Source organism: Salmo salar, chromosome 10, assembly GCF_965601325.2.
Source record: "Salmo salar chromosome 10, fSalSal1, whole genome shotgun sequence".
NCBI classification, from domain to species: domain Eukaryota; kingdom Metazoa; phylum Chordata; class Actinopteri; order Salmoniformes; family Salmonidae; genus Salmo; species Salmo salar.
The window spans coordinates 6,500,001-6,514,168 of NC_138300.1; the positions used below are offsets into that span (position 1 = coordinate 6,500,001).

The 14,168-nt window shown below is 42.5% G+C and overlaps 1 protein-coding gene across 1 annotated transcript in view; it reads left to right on the top strand.

Annotated features, from left to right (window-relative positions):
* The window catches only part of ttll7 (tubulin tyrosine ligase-like family, member 7), a 140,136-nt gene that overhangs the window by 86,160 nt on the left and 39,808 nt on the right, over window positions 1-14,168 (top strand). The window contains exon 10 of the mRNA XM_014215640.3: window positions 11,352-11,446. Within this exon, the coding sequence (XP_014071115.2) occupies window positions 11,352-11,446 (95 nt within the window). The remainder of the gene's footprint in view (window positions 1-11,351; window positions 11,447-14,168) is intronic.

The following is a 14,168-nucleotide window of genomic DNA, read 5'->3' on the forward strand; positions in this document are numbered from 1 at the left end:
GTAACCTTAACCCTAAACCTAACCCTTAAGCTTAAAATGGAAAGTTGCAATAGGCCCGTGCAACCCAAGGTTTGATACCAGCATAAACAGAAACCCTCTTAAACCTAAACCTAACCATTAAGCTTAAAATGGTCTTTGTCCTCATGGGAAAATGACCCCACGAGGGAGAATGGTCCTTGTTCTACTATTCTTGTGGGGACTTTCAGGTCCCCAAGAGGATAGAAGAACAAGACCACACACACACACACAGGTCGGTATTGTGGTGAAATGGAAGAGGAAAGAATATGTAACTATTGTGACCTTGAAGAAATAGAAAATGGAACAAATTTGATCCTCTATCCCCCTTATTACCACAATATATGCTTGCTCTTATTCCAGAAAGATCACCTGATATACCCTGGCATTATGTGGCTGAGCAATGAGGAGAAACTGAAATGTTTTTTTGTCCATTGTGTATTTCCATTTGTGGAATATTTAGATAAAGCCTGTAATAAACGAAAAAGGGTTACCTATAATTAAATTATAAACATATTTAGCTTCTATGTGGCAAATGGCACAATTGTATGTAGATTGTGTGCAGGCCTGTTTCCCACATGAATCTTTTCTTTGTGCCGGACTGGGTTCAAATACCTTCTGTTAAATTTTTCTGTATTTATTTATCTGTATATGTTATGTATGCCTGTATGTATGTATATTTTTTACAGCTCTAGGGATGTAATTATTGTTTGGATAACCTTATTTACTATTATGTACTGATTTATATTTAACTAATTCAAAAATATATATATATTACTCTATGTTATGCAGAAGAATTATCACTGAATTATCACAGTGAATTATTGTGATGTTTGTTTATGTGTCAATTATTCCCATAAGGGATGGGCTACTAACTGGCGATTTGACATGAACATTTCATTCACACACACACGACAGACAGAAATACAGGTCAGGACTGAAGTTTGACCCAGTTCCGGTTGGGAGCTTAAAACTCCAGTCCAGGATTTCTATCTTCCTAATACTGATGTCAGCCAGTTAAAGCATGACCTAAATCAGTGGTCACCAACCTTTTCTGAGCCGAGATCACTTTCAGTCAAAATGCAGGCCAAAATCTACCTCTCAGATTTTGGTTTTAAACGTCACTTAAAAAATGTAAGCCTATGCAACATTAACCTATTCAAAACAGTTCTGTAGCAATGACGTTTGTGCAGTAGGCCATAGGCTCAATACATTATCACTATTCTTGAGTTGCCCTGCCAATGTTCTTCAGACCATTTTAAAATAATATTTCAAAACTTGAGGTATATGATCACACTGGTAGTAGATCATTTGTTGTATTACTCGTGAGGCATACATTTAAATCATTTTACTGGACTGATGGTGCCTGCATCTGATGTTCAGTCTCAGCGGAGGGAGAGCGAGACCAGCGGAGAGGCTGCCTCTCACCGTCCCTCAGCTCTCCTTCCCTCCGCTGAGTGCTGACTGGCCAGAAAGGGGGCACCGTCTTCCAGCTAATGACGAAACTCGAGTCACACTCTATTATTTCTGACTCATACACCAATTCATGTTGTTACTCGTATGACCAGAGAACGTGAAATATTCCTTGATATTAAAAAAACACAAGGAAGTCTATCGATACACTTTGTAGCACGAGTGGATAGGGAGAGGGCGTTTTATAGTGTATAAAATTGTTGAATGAAGTGTTGACAGTGTTGAATAAAATCTTAAACATGAATTCACTAATAAAAAGAGCAGTCTCTCTAGTCATGGTTTTTAAAGTTTTGAAATCTCACACCGTAGAGTCGACTATCAACTTCGCTTTGGGCTCGTGGAAGCTGCAGAACAATGACTGTATATACTGCAGACATGGTGATCGGAGCTATCTGATTGACCAGCGGTATACCTATAGGTGCACTTGATTTGGTCTCCGGGCTTGCTGGGTAGGGGGAGTTTGTACCTTCAGACACATGAAATGGTTAAAAATGGGAACACTACAACTACTCGGTGCGCAGGGCAGCTGAATCAAGTGCACCTATCGCAAACAGCGTGACACAAAGAAAAAAATAGAAACGCAAGCCTCTGGGCTTTTTACAGAAATGTTTGGTCGACCGGTTGGTGACCACTGACCTAAATCCTTTAACCCAAAGTGCTGCACGCCGTTTTCTTTCTCCTCTCACAAATTGACTCTAGGATGTGAAATGCCTCTGTGATAATTCTTTGTTTTCACTATTGCGTCAACCCAAAATAATAATAATATCAATTTTTTTAAAGTCTCAGTTTTAAAAGCGCCGCTCTTCCTGGGACGGTCATGGTGGAACACAAATGTCATGTAACTACCTGACAAGTGTGTGTGTGTGTGTGTGTGTGTGTGTGTGTGTGTGTGTGTGTGTGTGTGTGTGTGTGTGTGTGTGTGTGTGTGTGTGTGTGTGTGTGTGTGTGTGTGGTTGAATGACAAAAGGACACAGAGAGTGAGGCGCTCTCAGTGACTGCTGATGCCTTTGCCGTGTAAGTTTGGAGTTTTGAGCCATGTGTGTGTGCGTGCATACTTTTGTGTTCATGCGTGTGTGTGTGTGTGTGAGAAGGCAAACAGCCGTGGATGCAGTTGTTACACTTCAGCAGTAATGATTCCCCCAGTGCAACTAGCAGCCCGCCTTAACTCTCATCAATTAACATCCTTGCCAGTTTCACAGCGCCCCCCAAAAAACGCTTCTCTTTCACGCTACATTTACAGCAACAATAATTTATTTCCAAAATTCAAGTGATTACTCAGGATACACTTGTGAGTGCAGAAACCCTCCCCAGCCCTCAGCGCGTATCCTACGAAGCCTGAAAATAACTTTAGTAGTTTTCTTTGCCGCTGCTTGGCTCATGGTAGTGGTTGTATGAATTTAGTAGTGAAGTAAATATTTGTTTACTCACCTGGAATTTTAACAATTTGCAAACCCTGTCCCTGTATCCCATCCCCTCTGATACGCATTTTTATTAAACTAAAGCATTACAACATTTTAGGGCAAATGTAATATTCTCCCCAGTCTATTACTTTCTACTTTTCTTTTTAGATTCCCACACAATAAAAATTATACTTTGTTTGTGTGTGTGTGTGTGTGTGTGTGTGTGTGTGTGTGTGTGTGTGTGTGTGTGTGTACACTTGTGTGTGTGTGTACACTTGTGTGTGCGTCTGTGTATGTGTTCAACATAATCTAGGCAAGATTGTTTAACTGTGGAGACTTCATATCTCAGGTTACTTTATCGGTGTCAGCCCAGATTACATGGAGTCTCTATATTCTGTGCGTTTACTCTCCTGGTGTGTCTGTGTGAGCTGGTCTGGGGAGACTGACAGGCAAACTTAACCAGGAAATGAAACTTCAGGCCATGCCAATTCAGAGCATGTTGGCTTTAGAATCTGACTTGACGTTCATTTCTTCTCTCTAGTCAGAATGGTGCTATGTCTTGATAAGGACAGCTCTGAGCCGGCGCAAGATATGACTGGGAAAACTACCTCAATCCAGGGATGGGAGATGGCGCTGCACTCCTAATTATCCAATTATCCCAAATGACATGTCGAGATGCTTGAAATACTGCTAGTTTTTAATGAAACGCCCTTGTTCGTCAGCATGCTAGGCTAGCTAGTGCTATTAGCAGCCTATTTGATTCCATGAAAATGCGATGCCTAGCGTTGTGGTGAGTACCGGTAGCTACCGTAAGTTTTGAATCCAATGGGTTGCTTTAGCATTAGCAAGCATAGCATGCTGACGACAAAGGCAGTTTCATAAAAAAAACTAGCAGTATTTCAATCTTTTCGATGTGTCAGTTGGGATTATGGGATAATTAGGAGTATACTGCCATTGGATTGAGGTACGTTTTCCGAGCCATATCTTGCTCCGCACTGTCCTGATCATGGCATAGCACCGTTCCAACTAGAGAGAAGTATTGAACTTCTAGTCGGATTCTTATGGCTACCTGAAAGGTAGATGGTATCATATTAAAGAAAATGTAAAATACGATTAGCTTTGGTGTGTGTGTGTGTGTGTGTGTGTGTGTGTGTGTGTGTGTGTGTGTGTGTGTGTGTGTGTGTGTGTGTGTGTGTGTGTGTGTGTGTGTGTGTGTGTGTGTGTGTGTGTGTGTGTGTGTTTCTTTCTGGGGGTGGGTTTCAAGAAAAGAACATGATTGCGTTTCACATCCTACAATTACGCCTGAAAAGGCGCCACACAGCTTTGACAAGGCATTCGCCATTGTGTGGCGTTGCAAACACCCTTGATTAGGGACACTTGCTCATAGCTGAACAGACCCTCGGCAGTCTCGAGCTCCTGCGATTTCCCAATGAACGGACACAAAGGAAAATCAACTGAGCTTGAAAAATATTGAAAATAAGTGCTGATACTCAGAAAAAGGGACTGTACATTTGTACAAACACACACCTGCTCGATAATAACCAAAGCATTACTTCAGCATTGTGGCTGTTAGGTTGAAGATGGAGGAGAAAATGGAGAAGGCGGGAGGGAGCGATTCAAGGCGAACCAAAGCCACATCAGACGCAGGGCTCATTGTACTGAGCAGGGAGAGAAAGACAGGCTTTGTGCGATCCTTATCTTAATTCCTTGGGTTTTCAACACCGGTTCTACCTCCTATTGACAGTCAAAACACCAGCATTACACAGGGAGAGACACACAAATGGTGTAACCCAAGAAACCTCACTTTCATTGACCCGCCTGGGTTGATGCACACACACAAAGTCATACATGCGCACAAACACACACATACATGCATACGCAGGCAACCACGCACGCACACACACAGCATCTGCATCTTGTCGACAGCTTTTCATTCATCGCCATTCGACGCTCACCAACTGGTTAGACTGTTGTTGGCTTTCTAATCGTTGTAAGGGTTCATTTTGCACACATGCGAGAAAAGGAGAAAAAAATCTATGAAAATAATTAACGCTGTTGAGGTAAACTGGGGGCTTGTGAGGAAATAAAACTTCCACTGAAAAAAAAATCTAACAGATACAAGCAAAGGTATCTTGGGATAGTGTCGAAAAGAAAAGGGTCAGAGAGAGAGAGAGTCATGCGGGATGATGCTTTTGCTCATTAGCTAAATATTGCAGTGCGACGCTGATATCATTCCCCCCCATATCATTCCCCCAGGGCCCTCGCTTTCCCATTGTTTCTCAAGTCTTTCCAGGACCCCAGTCACACTGGAGATGTTAAGCCAGCATGACGAATAATGTCAAAAGCGGGCGACGGGAGAGAATATTCAGGGCGCACAGCGAGAGGGAGAAAAGGGAGAATATACATGCAAACTGTCCAGTTAAATTATTTGCCATGTCTATCCCACAGCAGGAGCGCCTGGGTGTGAGCATATTTATTGTTTAGGAATTATTAGTGGGTTTTCTCTGGCCGGGAACACTGGCCTGTGGACCACTCGTCGTCATTAAATCCTGTTTTGCTCTTTTTCTCTGTGTGTGTGTATGTGATCAAAAGAAAGACACCTGGTTCTCCAAATAAAAGGAACAACTGTTTGCAGCTAGCAGGAATAATTCCTGGGCTGGGTTCCAAGTGGCAATCTATTACCTATATATAGTGCAATACTTTTGACCAGAACGTTATGGGCCCTGGTAAAAAGTAGTGTATTATATGAGGAATAGGGTGCCATTTGGGATGCAGTCCTGGAAGGTCGCTGTGAGGATGACTCGAGTCTCGTGCCGCGGCACCGGTCTCCAGTGCCTCAAAGACATCAGGGAGCTTCTTAGGGCAGCCTCTGCATGTTTTGTGCATGCAGAACTCCTGTGTTTGTGTGTGTGTAGGGGTTACTCTTTCTCTCCAGGGTAGCCACTGTGACTTACTCTGATCTCTCCCATCATCAAACCCATCCTTTCATACTTCAGGAGGAGCTGGGAGGGACTTGACACTTGTAAAACACGCAGCAGACCCATAACAAAGTGGGAGGTGGATAAAAATAAGAAAAAAAGCTCACACACACAAAAGTGTTTTGCCGCCTTTGTTGACGCGGCTGTCTGAAAGAGGTGGTGTGTGGGAATTTGAAAACACACTCTCACGCCATATGTACACACACACATAGTGATGAGTGATGTCACTTCTCTCCAATGTGAAGCGCACTCATTACAGGGTTTGTTTGTTGAAGGCTGCAGGGTAATTGCCCACCTCCCGCCTCCCCCTCCTCCTCTCAGCCATCCCACCATTTCACCACCTCAGGGGCGTGTCGCAAGGAGTGATTGGCAGCTAATGAGGCGGGCGTGCTTTGAGTCAAGCGTGCTGCTGGTGTTTGGGACGGGCGACAGCTCCGGCCGCCACCCCCCCCACGGTGGTCTCCGATTGTTTCAAGATGAGTTTGGTTCGCTTGTCCCTTCCTGAGAGCCTATATAACCAGACATCCTTTCTGCTGCTAGGGGGGTGAATGGAAATGATCTGCACTGGCGAGCGTAAACAAATACTGCAGCTCTTTTCAAGGCACGCACAAACACACACAAACACACTCGCTCGCTCGCTCTCTCTCTCACACACATACACACACTTTGATCTTCTGCTGTTATCCTCTACGCAGCGCGACGGCTACTTCCCCTCCTTGCCGCTGTGTCCAGTCCAAAGTTGTCTACATCAAAAGGCAGACACATCCAATAGTGTCCCTAAAATACAATACCCTAAAATACCTCAGTCTATTTTCATTTCAGAAAAGATTAAGTAGGTCGTAGTTGCATAAACTTTCATAAAATTATATTTAATCTTTGGAGATAACATTGGTTATTTTAAGCCCTATTTATTATATTATATCATATTTGTATTTATGGAGCTAAAAATACATATTCATAAATGTAGGAATGTGAAGTGTAATATTTAGGGGATAAAGAAAACAGTGCCCTGCATACTCTTTTTGTTAGAATACCTCTGCTTTATAACTTCAACAAAGCTTTGAAATACATTTTGTTCCTTAAATATCCAAGGTGAATTCAGGGTGATTAAGAATGAATTGGCATGTTCCTTTTCCTCCTTTCAAGACATTTCCACCATCTTGATTTAATTTCCAATTCAAAAACATACATATAGTTGTACATATTTCATTATATTTGAGTTTCTTTGTCCCCGAATATATTTTATTAATATAAGTTATTGCACTGATTAAATCCATTATTTTTGATTCCTGTCATATTTTAAATGTTTATGAATAATATGTACCTTCATGCCCCTGCCTATTTAATCTCCTATGGAACTCTAGATGGCAGTATTCACCTTCCAGCTGTACGGCTTCATAAGGGGTTTATTAAAGCAGCAATCAGCAGTTTGAACAATAACAAATCTAACTCGCTACCTCTGTTTTGGGAAAATCTGATGAATAGGGCTGGAGAAATGTAACCACTCTCAAATTCATTGACCTATCTATGGATGTAAGGACCATGATATACAAATTATAGTTTTAACCATGTTTTGAGGTTATATAGTGTTTATTTACATTTACTTTGTTTACAAACATTGGAGTGAAACAAGCTTATATTTTGGGTTTGCCCCTTTTAAAGAAAAATTACAATGATCCATGGGATCTGTTTGTCTCCATCCATAACCATGGCAAAACTAAGTTAGGTGATTTAAACTTTTTTTTTGAAACATTACTATTTCACAGAATAAGCATCAAATTAGGAATGTACAGATCTGGTATATGGGCCAGTTGAAAACGAGCACCAGCATTTAGTCATTTATCATCAGGCTGCGATGGCAGCAACCGTGTGTGTGTCTGTGTTGTTAGCCTTGGACAAGCATGTGTACAAGCCATTCAAAACGGGTCGAGACAGGTAACTTTTTGTGAAGTGTTGGTCTGGTAAGTCCCAGGACCTTTAACATGCTCTGGACTGCTCCCACTCCCAGCTCAAGTTTCTCTGTCGGAATTAGCCATTATAAATGCCACAAAGGAATAAAACAGTAATTGAGAAGGCGGCGAAACCGGAGCCCCATTTAACCGGCCGACCAGCTGGATCACCGCGCTCCCTTTTTGCCTTTGTGCTGCAAAACAGTCCATTCTGGTGGCTGTTGAACTGCGCCGATATCCCTGAGTGTTTGAGGCCGTATCGGAGTTTGAGAAAGCCAGGGTTTGTATACACTAATGTAGGCATAATAAGGCGGGCTAATCTTACTGAGAGAGATTAATCACGACCGTGCATTTCAGTGTCTGCAGAGTATTTAAACACAAACACAATGGTAGTCGAGCATGAGCACTGATTCATTGATCCATTAATGCGTATATTATTATAGGGCTCTCTCTGGGCTATCCAATGCCCTTAAGGCCCTGCTGAGCTCACTGTGAGTCAGACAACTATGTGGGGAGAATTTTTACTTTTTCTCTTATTTTTATTTTGACTGAACTGTCCAAAATCCATCCATCATATGAATTCGCTGGGTTGCTCTGTGCGCCCTTCTGTTTGTGCTTTAAGGTTAATAATCAGGATCATTAAAGCGCGAATACATCAAAGTCGATTCAAACCAAATGGTTGATTCACGTGGGGCTAATCGCACGCAGAATGCCCGACCACAGAGCTACATTTTACATGTGCCTATAGAAACGTTGGCAGGTTACTTATGCATCAAAGACACGTATCCAGGTGCAAAAAAAAAGAGAAAGAGACATTTTCCTGGGGTATGTAACTGATTCACTATGTACCTAGCTGACATTCACTCTGATCCCAACCTTTAAATTGGAAGAATTGAAATCGACCGGGGGAAAATAAATAAATAAAACGATGATATAAACATGTATGTTTTGTTTGTTCTCGTTTGCTCTCTCACTCTCTTGCAGTTGGATTGATATATTCAGAGTTGTCGATGCGAATTTGGGAAAAACTCAAAGGGTAAAATGTATAATCTTTTGTTTTTATTGAATGTCTCTTGGAGCACGCGCTCTTTAAGCCCCTGACTGAGACACTTAAGGAAATCAGAGCAGGATTTTAGAGGCTGCGGGGGTTCATTAGGCCCAGACTGGCCTGACTTCCTACCTCAGAGCAAGAGAAGAGGGAGAGAGAGGGAAGGAGAGAAGGAGATCGAAAGGGTTGAGAGAGAGAGGAAATAAGGAAATAAGGAGAGAAAAGAGACAAAGTGAAGGAGATCAACAGAGAGCGAGAGAAAGAAAGAGCGAGTGTGTTATGCCGCCTGTCTCCCCGTAATAGATTGACACCACAAATCACACTGAAAAATTAGACAAGCTAAGAAAAACGCAGCCGGGATTACCAATGGCAATTGCACTAACCATACAGCATACAGTACAGTACATACCCCCATGCTCTCTTTGTGTGTGTCATACACTATGTGAGGGGCATATAAATGAAAATCACACTTTTCTCCCTTTCTCTTTCCCTTTCTATTCTGTTCTCTCTTCTGAAGGTGGGACATGAGGCTAAAACCTCCCAGGCACTGGGAAAAACATAGTTGACTGAGCGGGAGAGAACACTGGGATAGGAAAAGCTAAATGGCTGACACTGTAAATCTATGGCATCTCCTGCGTTGTCAGACCTTGATGAGTGCTCTTTGTTGGTTTTTGTGAGGCTGGGCTATCTGTGGGCCGGCAAGGTTGCTAGCTCTTTACGGCTACCTCAACCCTGTGTGTGTGTGTACGTACCTGTGTGAAGGGACAGCTCTCTGATGGTACTGTTGCCCGTCTGTGCTCAAAGGGCCCAGGGGCAATGGGGGCAACAGGACCTGGTAGTGTTACGGCCGCTACAGTAAATTCATTGATTTAGCTCACTGTTGCCAACCCTAGCTACATTACGCTTAGTGGTGCATGGAGCCTAGGTTGTGATGTAAATATGATCTACAGCAGCGCTCCCTAAGCCCTGGTACACATCAGCAAGCACCTTTGTGCTGGGGATTAGTGATTGGCCGGCCAGGAGAGAAACGGCGAGCCTTGGTACCTAGGGAGCATTTCCAGTGTTTCTGTCTTGGGGCCATTTGCTGACGTAAATACAGTGTGTAGATTGAGCTTACTACAGGAAATAGAATTGAAATGAACTGACCCAGTGTGTGCACCTAGAGGTTTCCCTTCTTGTTTGTGTAAGTGGAGCATTATTGAAATGTCTGTGTGTATGCATATGCGTGTTTTCACAACCTAATGCTAAACTAATTACACCAAATGGTGGCAGTGCTGTGTGTATGAAAAGGTGAAGAGGTGGCGCGAATGTGTCACCGGGGGAGCAGTCTTATCTCGTTGTGGCGCTCAAGGACTGAAACCTGATCCCGCCGTTAGCGCTGGCTGCACCGCCGTCATTTGAACTCCCTTTTAGGCAGAATTCAATCAGTGTTCTTTATTCCTTTATATGCTGGCCCCTTTTTTTTGCCGCTCACAATTCCCCCACCATCTGGGGATGAGAACTTTTGTCATGTCAGGTATAATGCTTGATATCTGAATCCGTCGCCCCGACTGACAACATTTTTACCCTTTTTCCTTTTTGAGAGAAAGGAGGCCATTCTTAAATTTTGCAAGAATGAAAACGAATGATATAGGGTTTTTGTATGGAGCACTGTGAGTGAATCCTCTGAACGTTTTATCCCATTCATAGGGCTTGTGCTGCTTGTACTGAGCTACTGTACTGTGTTATTGGGCTTGTTCGACATGGTAGTCGACATTGCCGACGGACTGATCTACAAATCATCTAGCATCATAAATAAATATTCCTTATTATTTGTAGATCAGTCAGTCAGGCACAATTTACCCACAATGCTGCACAGGTTTGATGCTCTCAAACACGGAGAGATAACAGCCTGTTTGTATTGGCTGGAGGTGCCAGCGTCCCATAGGACAAAGGGGGCAGTAGCATGCCACGGACCGAGCTACCAGTCACTGTCATTGGCTCACAGCAACGGGGTCACGTATTTGGTGACAGCTGCCCCCCCCCCGGCCCCCGCCAGACAGGATGTGGGCTAAGTCAAAGGTCACAGGACCAGGCTCTAAAGTGTCCTCCAACCAATAAACACTAACCCCCTCCCTAACATACACTCACGCACACACACACACACACACACACACACACACACACACACACACACACACACACACACACACACACACTCATCCACCTCCCTCCTCTCACTAATCTCCCTAAAGTGCACTAGCAAAGACCACATTGGAAATAAGTGTTGAATAATTTTGCATAATCCATTCTTATAATCATAAGAAACACAACATAAAGAGGGATGTTACAATGTTATCCTCTGGGCTTTGTACTTCATCCTCTGGGCAACTGTACTATGTCTTAAGACAATAAATAAATCAATTCAAAAGTGTTGCCCATAGGTCATGTTTTTTCAAATTGTATTTCTCTGTTGAATTTTTATTTTTTTGAATCTTTTCTCCCGCAGATCAATCGAGCGCCGAGCTTCGGGACCGATCAGAAGATTGATTACGACGTGAAGAAAGGGGTCTTGCTCAACGCACTGAAACTTCTCAACATCAGGTAGGCCTATAGATGCTGTGTAGCAGCAACACTTCTACAATATCATCCGCACAGCCTCCCGAGGCCCATTATGAGTTCATCAAAAAGCATACGCTGAACTTTTGCATGGCCAAGGCTTTTGAATGTTTTAGATTTGTATTGATTCTCTTTATTTCACCACAAACATTTTCAATTCTTTGATGTGCGCACTATCTACCCCTCTTGTTATTCGTTTCAGAGTGATTTCATTAGTATACGAGTGCTTTGTTTACTAGGCTTCTGTATTTTGTTTTAACAACTGCTAAAGCTGCAGTCCTTGTAAAAGTGGGTTACGTGCTGGATTGTTGGATGGCGAAAAAAAAGTTATAAAGCTTAGGCCCTCTCCATTGTTCTCTTTGTGCATTGTTCAATCGGGCGTTGTGTGTGTTGCTTACAGTATGCTGTGTGTGTGTGTGTGTGTGTGTGTGTGTGTGTGTGTGTGTGTGTGTGTGTGTGTGTGTGTGTGTGTGTGTGTGTGTGTGAGTGTGTGTGTGTGTTGCTTACAGTATGGTGTACTGAGTGTGTGAGTGCAGAGTTTCCCCTATATTCCTTTAGCAGCGGTGGCCCACCCCTACTAAATTATTGCCACTTCTGCTAAAAATAAATACTAAATAAAATAAAAAAATGATGTATATATCTGCCGAGATACGCTTTTAAATGGATAGTCGTTGGTTCAATGACTGGAAGTATATGGAAATAAAATAAAATATCAAATACATTTTTTTTTATTGTCACGTACACATATATTGTTGATGTTATCGCGGGTGTAGAGAAATGCCTATGTGTCTAGTTCCAACAGTACAGTAATACAAAACAACACACAGAAATCTCCAAAATATAGACATTTAGAAATAGTAGAACGTCAGAGTCTGGAATATACATTTTTATGAGTATGATGGTGTGTATAGAAATGATGGACAGTATATGAATAGAAAAGCTTTGTACAGCAGTAGTTATATAGGATGAGCCTTGACTAGAATACAGTCTATACAGTTGAAGTGGGTAAAACATTATGTAAACATTATTAAAGTGACCAGTGTTCTATGACTATGTACATAGGGCAGCGGTCTCTAAGTTGCAGGGTTGAGTACCGAGTGGTAGCCGGATAGTAACTAAAGTTCAGGGCAGGTTACTGGGCGGAGGTCGGTTAGTGGTCACAATAGGTGTATGTATACGTGTCTGTGCGTGTCTTTGTGTGTGTGCATGTGTGTGTAAATGTTTATGTGAGTGTGTGTGTGTACACGTTTGCGTGTGTGATTGTATCCATACTGACTAGTTGTGGTTGTGCTGTCCCTGGGCTGCCTTGAGTCTCTACACTGATTGATCATCCCAGACCTGACCTCCAGCTCTCTGCTCTCTCTGTGCCTCTCCATCACATGGCTAAATATAGTCCCCATACACTCCCCATAAACAACAAGGAATGCCACTACATTAGGACTTACACACTGGAGTGGATCAAATACACCCCTACAATAGATCTGTTTACATCACTGTGTCACGGTGATACACAGTGATGCACAGTGATACACTGAACGCAGCTCTATCCCAGTGCAGTACAATATAAATACCTTATCAGAAGAATTTCAAAAGATCTGTTTGGCAGCGCTGTGATACAATGTGATACATTGAACGCAGCTCTAGGTCAGCCCAGTACAGTGTAGTAAATCATTAGGAGAAAAAGCATTGTTTAACAGCTCTAGCGCAGTACAGTACCATTAATCCCTTATCAGAAGAATTTGTTTCATTGCCGGTGTTTACTGCGTTCATAAAGACAAAAGGGGAGATTTGATTATTTCCCAACAAATAAATCTTGGCCTGGTGATAGAACATTGAAACAACGTCTGGCACCAGACAAACTGCGTATGTTCACTGAGTGAAAGAAACGTTGTTACATTTCTTTATATAGTAATACCTTACCTCTGTAAGGAGTGGGCCATGGTGGCTGGGTGGGCTTGTGACTTGGTTCAATTGGAAAGATGTAGAGCTGTGCGATATGAAAAAAAAATCCATATTGCCTAAATTGATGTGATACGTTTATAATTTTAATGTGCAACAGTTTTTTTTTTAATTATCCTTTAAACTACTACTACTAGTGTGATGGTTGTAGTCATCACTTGTCCCCTTAACAATCACTGATATTAGCACACTGATTTCATTTCAAACTTCACATTTCTCCAGTATAGGCTACTTATTGTAATGAACAATATCAGCAAAATGCCTGCGATAAGTGATCGGTATGGTAAGTGTCGATAACTTTCGGTTTAGTCTCCAGCTCTAGAAAGGTGTCAGAAGACAATCCGTATCCCTCCGCCCAAATGAGCTAGGGCAGTTCCCGGGGAATCCAGGACACAGAGTAACCCCAGTGCCCACAGGAGGGCACAATATTACATTTAAAGGGCCAGTGAGTGGCTAAAATAAATTGCTCCCACTAGGTCAGAGAGTTAGGACCTTTGACTTCTTTATTAGGAATATGAAGAAAGTCAATGGTTCTGACTCCTTCCAACTTTGCTTTTTTCAAATGCTTTGAGCATTTGATTGGGCCTGTCAGGAGTGTGGGTTTGCACTTTTTGGATGATATTCATTCCATTACTCCAGGGCAAACTTAAGTACAGCTATGGTTTTTGAAAGAACCCAGGTTTGGTACGTTCAGCATTCCACTTTTTGTGCTTCAATGCCAAAAGAGAGAGGCTGTGGGCTTTGCAAG